Raw genomic sequence first — 6,612 nt, 5'->3', positions numbered from 1 at the left:
CGAGGACAGCTGCTGGTGTTTTAGGAAAGCTACTTGTGCTGGAGGACGGCGAGGTGTATATCTGGCCTGCATGAGACAGCAAGCGTGACTCAACATGATATTCTCAGCTGTTGGGTGCAAGTGAGGCGAACGTTGCCTTCAACGGTCACACTGGATCTGTTGAATGATGCTGTGGTTGCTCACAATGACCAAGTTTTACATGCCTCTGTTTCACTTGGCCCAGATGTCGATGAGTGTGAGCGAGACGAACACGACTGTCAGCCCAGCCAGCAGTGCATCAACACACTGGGTGCCTTCACCTGCCAGTGTCCTGACGGTTACCGCAAGGTTGGCACAGAGTGCATTGGTGAGATAACCTCAATTCCTCTATTAATTAGTGTGTTGAAGCCTAAATATGAGAACTCAGAGCATTTTTTTTGCTACATGGCCTGTGTTTAGTTAGTTATTTGTACAAGAGGAATGTGAGCATCCTTCTTCTGACTCTACTTCTGCCCCTCAGACATTGATGAGTGCAGATACAGGTACTGCCAGCATCGCTGTGTCAATGTCCCTGGTTCCTTCTCCTGTCAGTGTGAACCTGGTTTCCAGCTGGCAGGAAACAATCGATCCTGCATTGGTGAGTTTCATGATCATTTGCTTAATAATTGTGACAGTACAACTCCACTACAAGTTAAAATCCTGCCTTCATAATCTTGCTTACATAAAAGTATTAACAGCAAAATATACATAAAATATCAAAAGTAAAAGTAATGGCCCCATCAGAGTAATGCTGTTAAGGGTTACATAACAGAATTATTATTGCTGATGTGTGAGGCATTTCCATGAACAAATTACTGACAGATACAAAGAACAGTAGTATGTTTTGTATGCAGACATAATACTACCTCACCTCTCTCTCTGTCCCTCCTCATGACCTGTAATCAATAATTTCCCAGGTCTGGGATAAATAATGTGTTTCTATTCTATTCTAAAAAGCACATTAATGATGAAGCTAACTTCAACGACTATATATACTGGTTTTATAAACTTAATTAGGGATGCAAGAAACAATGTCGTTCATTAATGACTTTATTTTCCAAATGACTGATTAGTTTGAGGCAGTGATCCTCATGTGAGAAACTGGAAAAATTGTCCTCAATGTTTGCTTTAAAAAATCACATAAAAATGTCATTTATTATCAGGATTATTGCAGATTATTTTTTTTATGTCAAATGACTGTGTTGTTTCAGCTGATTATATATTTTGGTTGTGAAATCTTTACTTTGTTGTAGACTGTAGTTAGCGGCAGTCGTAAAATAAATATGGATTCTGTACTAAACTAAGTGCAATATTTTCCATGTAAAATGTTGTTGAGTATAAAGAAGCAGAAAATAAAATCAGTCATTCACAGTCAAACAAGTCAGACAGGTTTTGAGCTTCAGGTGTCTGACAAAAATTAAAGGCCTTAAAAAACTTCTTAAACGTTACTGTGGGAAAAGAAGTATTGTATTAATGTTGAAATAGGTAATGACTACAGTTGAGAATTATTTATTAGTATTATTATCATTTAAAGGCTTAACAATGACAAACTCATCTCATCTGCTACAAGCACATGTTGCTTTGATTTGAGGGCATTTCGTTGACTACACAAGGCTAATTGGTGCACAGATGTGCAGTTTGTGACGTCATCTTTTTTCAGCAGAGCCCGTCTTATTTTAAATAAGTGTAACAAAACTGTTTCAATTTTGGCAGAAAATTGAGTTGATGTTGGACCTTTTTACTCGTAGCTGATTGAGAAAATATGTTTTCAGAGACTTTCAGTTTATTGGAGCTATCATTCAGATTTCTGCGTTCAGTTTTAATATTTGACCCAGAACCTATAAAAGCTTTTTGGACTCTGTGGTCAGTTATGCAGCATTTAAAGTTTATAACGACAATGTGTTATGAAATCTACCCTCCCTGCTTTCAGATGTGAATGAATGTGAGATGGGTGCCCCCTGCTCTCAGAGGTGTTACAACACTTACGGCACCTTCCTTTGTCGCTGTGATCAGGGCTACGAGCTCGGGCCTGACGGCTTCGCTTGTAACGGTAAGAGACCTAGAAGTGTGATAGTACGTGCTCTCCTGCTGCTTTCTCCCCCCTTTTTCTCTTAGACAATTAACAAACCCTGAACTGTGTAACTCGTCAGACATCGATGAGTGCAGCTACTCCAGCTACCTGTGCCAGTTCCAGTGTGTCAACGAACCAGGAAAGTTCTCCTGCGTATGCCCAGAAGGATACCAGCTGCTGGGCACCAGAATGTGCCAGGGTAAGCACACCCGCCTCCGTTTCCTCCTGAGACCAACACCTTCCCCTCTGTGCTCCCTGAGTCAGTTGATTCTTAGACAGCAGCTCTGTCTTGCCGTGTTCAGTCAAACATCTTGAGCTGTTCGTCCTCTGCAGATATAAACGAATGTGAAACAGGCGAACACCAGTGTACGGAGGCGCAGACCTGTGTGAACATCCATGGACGATACCAGTGTGTGGACAACAACCGCTGCCAAGACCCTTACGTACAAGTCTCTGAGAAGTGAGTGACACCTCGTGAAAGCTTCAAACACAAACACACACTTCCACACACCTTTTCCCAATTACGCAAATATGTGTTGGCCATCAGTGCAGAATATAATCAGCCCCTGTGCTGAGTATGGCTCAGACTGCAAGATTGCCCCAATTACTTTTTCCACATATGAATCCAACTTTGCAACATTTTCTTTTGAACGAGCTCCAGCGCAATAAGAAAACTATTACAGCTGTGCGAACAAGTGCTGGCTTGGTAACAGGTGTGGGCCACTATTAACATATCCCAGATGATTTGGTGATATAAAATGTGTTTTCGACAAACATGAGGGAAAATGGCTACTGTTCAATATGTGTTTAGATTTTTGGAGAACTCTCCTCTCAGTCATATTACTCCATCTGCTGGCTGAGTTGTGAACTGCCATTGATGTCTTCCTGGACCAAGTATCACTATTAAAACATTTAATGTGATTATTTGACTCACCCTGGTTGTCTCCGCATCTCGTTGTGCGCTTCCAGCCGCTGTGTGTGTCCCGTCAACAAGCCGGCCTGTCGAGAGTTGCCCTTCTCCATCGTCCACCGCTACATGAGCATCACCTCGGAGCGCTCCGTCCCCTCCGACATCTTCCAGATTCAGGCCACCAGCGTCTCTGCGGGGGCTTACAACACCTTCCGCATCCGCTCCGGTGACGAGAACGGAGACTTTTACATCAGGGTGAGAACTCTTGTATGCAGCATAGAGAAAAGTGTGATGAAGAACTGATCTGATGATTGTAGGTTTAGTTTACTGGGACAGAACCTACAATCACAGTGAGGTCTTTTAAGCTCATAGTGCACTAACTGAAGGCTCCAGTTTTATTTAGGCCTGAACAGAGATATCAGAACAACACTGACCTAAACATGGGACACTGGTGAGTTATCAAGAATTTCCTGGAACAGTTAATAAATGTGGTTGATGAAACTGCACTAAAATGCTCCCAAAAAGTTATTTCTCCTGTCAGAGAAGAGCCTTAATGTCACATGATAGTGTTGTGGATGTGATAGATGCTTTTGATTATTATATCAAAATGCTACTTCTCATTATTGACAACCATACAAACTCTTGTTTACTGATACTTACACGAGTGAGAAGCTAAGCAGCTTCTATAAACAGGCAGCACTTAGGATATAGTCAAACACATCTGTATGGTCATAATCTCTGCTTTGTCAAGAGAAAAAAATGTGCAAAGTCAGTTAAATCTCATAGAAAACACAAGTTTTGTTAATAAAATGTCTGTCAAAGTCTTTTTTTTTTTTTTTTTTTTAAATGTCTAAGTAATGTCTAAGTAACTTTCTCACTGGACTGTGTTTTTCTAACTCAGTTTAAAGGTATTTAAAGCTACTTTTATACAGTCAGGGGACCCATGAGAGACAAAAAAAACCCCAAAAATCAAGTCAATAATAAGTCGATAATACACAGCAGAGATATCACAACTAGAGCAAGCTCCAAAAAACTCTGGATCCCAAATTTCCCATAATGCAGCCCTGTCAGATGGTATTTCCTGGCTCAGAATAGGCCTTTGGGGGGTGACACAGATGACAGCAAGCACGATCAGTCTGCCTAAAATAACAGCATTAAGTCTGTGGTACCTTATTTAACAGAAATCTGTGCATTTCTTGTTATTTCTTACTATTTATTGAACAAAACATATCTCTTACGATCAAGTGAATGCAGTCCCTGTTTGGAGGGTGACATAAAATTCCTCTTATGCAGGAGAAAGTCTGCATAGTAAACCCCCTTGCCCTGTTAATGCCAACACATACAGTATAAAAGGCAGGCCTCCTGTTGAAAATGTCAGATCTCAAGCTCATAACCCTGATGACGAGTTCCCCAAAGCCACAGAAAACAGAACTACGACTGTTTCCACAAAATGCTCTCCCCCCGTCAAGTAAATTCATCTAAATTTGACAGCTTTGATATGAAACCTGTAGCCAGTAGAACCAGTCAGACCTCCTTGTGTGCAGCCTGACATTTCCCTGACTCTTCTACCTCTGCACCATCTGTCAGGACAGAACAACTCACACTCTTATCGTTTTGATTGGTTCATGAACTTTGTAATTTCCAGCAGAGCTGAGCCGAATGTGAACCTGAGCAGATTTTTAATCAGCCGGAATAAATGAAAACATCTGTGTGGATACGCAAGACCTTTAAAAAAGTCACACCACCTACATGAAGATTATAATTCTTTTTTTTGCCAGAAAACATTTTGACAAGTACAAAGGCTCTGTTCCAAATCACCTTCTTTATATTTTCATTTTCAGTATGTGCTGAAGCTGCATTATAAATATGTACTTTTGCAGGCAGATAGCATACAGTGGGGACATAATACTTCATCATGACACTGCACTTTAAGCTTTGACAGTTTGGCTCATGTATCTGTCGCAGAGAAGTGAGCTGTCAGTGTCTGTACGCTTTTGGCATCAAGCTTGTTTATATTTGTGTGATATATGATGTGTCTTTCTGTGCAGAGGATTGTGGGTCAGAATGGCCAGAAAAACATGTTTGCTTACATACTGCAAAATGTGACTAGATGTAGTAGGACATTCTGGTATTTTTGACATACTGCATTTAACATTCTATGCATTGGGATATGCTGAATCTTTTTAGACACACTATAGTGTATGGTTGTGTGGTTATCAAAACGCACCGTAAACGTGACCATGGCTGTACTCCATGTTGAAGCTTCGGTTTCAGGGTGCTGGTATTTTTCATGTTGGCTCACTGACACTCTGAAGCAGAACAGAGCTTTGGCTAATGGGATCGTCTGCTGCGATGTCCTCAGTAACATTTGTTCTGTTTTCTCTAGCAAATCAATAACATCAGCGCCATGCTGGTGCTGGCCCGCGCTGTGTCGGGGCCCAGAGAGTACACGTTGGACCTGGAGATGGTGTCGGTGAACCCTCTGGTCAGCTACCAGGGCAACTACCAGACCAGCTCCGCCCTCAGACTCTCCATCTACGTCGGGCCGTACACCTTTTAAAGGAGAGGAGTGGAGGGACACAGTGAGAGGGAGGTGGAGAGAAACACAGATGCGAAAAGAAGCTGTAAAACAAAAGAGGCGGATGCAGTTCAACCAGTCACTGTGATGTTACACTAATAGCTTTTTTACTTAGTCGACCAAAGAAAGTGACATTTTTCTGTCAGCCCATATTATGTGTAAAAATATACATGCAGTACAATATACAAACACATTGTAGCAGCAGTGTCCCACAGATCAATAGCAGCCTTAAATAATTAGTCCGACAAAGTTGTTCCCTTGTGTTTAGTCTGAAGGTCTCCTGTTATAATGTTTACTGTTATTTTGTACTTTCATGATCGGATCCGGCAGCATCATTCTGTGGTCAGTGCGTATAAAAGGGATGTAACTTCTTTTTGTCACATCTGTTCAGGGTGATAACAAATCTGTGTGACATATTTTATTTCTGCCTTCAGGTGGAATGATTCACGCCCGGCGTCACTAGATTAATGTTTTCACCAGTTTACATCCTTATCTTCGGTTCGCCTCTGTTTGTCACTTTATTCCTGTCAGCCTTGTTTCCTGCTGACAGACGTGATTCAGTAACCACTCACATCAGACCTCAGCACTCACACTCCTCCTTCACCCTCCACTGTTCATGCCTATGTTCCAGCTCTCCATCACTGCCGTCTCTAGGTTTGTCACATTGCTGATTGTGTTGTACTTTTTTTTTTATTTTTTATTTTTTAAAGATTTGAACCCAAATAAAACAATATACCTTCCATCCATGTGTCGCAGTGAAATTAAATGCAATTTAGTTATTATGCAACATCCATCACTCCATAAGTGCTATTAGTAAAATTAGTAAATCAATTAGTTGATCAACAGAAAGGTAACTGACTAATTTCGTAAGGATTTGCTGCTTTTCAAAAACACTAGCTATGGTAAATGTACTTTCTCAGTTGTTAGTTACAGCTATAACATTAATTAAAATGCATTTGTATAGAAGCCAGATGTTACTGTTATGTGACGTGGACCTATCAGTAGACTCCGCAGGCTCAGAAAGATCCTGCAGCT

At 41.1% G+C, this 6,612-nt stretch overlaps 1 protein-coding gene across 1 annotated transcript in view; it reads left to right on the top strand.

Annotated features, from left to right (window-relative positions):
• The window catches only part of efemp2a (EGF containing fibulin extracellular matrix protein 2a), a 12,703-nt gene extending 6,384 nt beyond the window's left edge, over nucleotides 1-6,319 (top strand). The window contains exons 5-11 of the mRNA XM_008303908.1: nucleotides 224-346; nucleotides 500-616; nucleotides 1,949-2,068; nucleotides 2,169-2,288; nucleotides 2,423-2,549; nucleotides 3,059-3,254; nucleotides 5,386-6,319. Of these exons, the coding sequence (XP_008302130.1) occupies nucleotides 224-346; nucleotides 500-616; nucleotides 1,949-2,068; nucleotides 2,169-2,288; nucleotides 2,423-2,549; nucleotides 3,059-3,254; nucleotides 5,386-5,559 (977 nt within the window). The 3' untranslated portion in view covers nucleotides 5,560-6,319. The remainder of the gene's footprint in view (nucleotides 1-223; nucleotides 347-499; nucleotides 617-1,948; nucleotides 2,069-2,168; nucleotides 2,289-2,422; nucleotides 2,550-3,058; nucleotides 3,255-5,385) is intronic.
• Nucleotides 6,320-6,612: the final 293 nt, after the last annotated feature.

Source organism: Stegastes partitus, unplaced genomic scaffold, assembly GCF_000690725.1.
Source record: "Stegastes partitus isolate 25-593 unplaced genomic scaffold, Stegastes_partitus-1.0.2 Scaffold39, whole genome shotgun sequence".
NCBI lineage: Eukaryota > Metazoa > Chordata > Actinopteri > Pomacentridae > Stegastes > Stegastes partitus.
The sequence above is the reverse complement of the archived record's forward strand: the minus strand, read 5'-3'. Positions and strand labels throughout refer to the sequence as shown.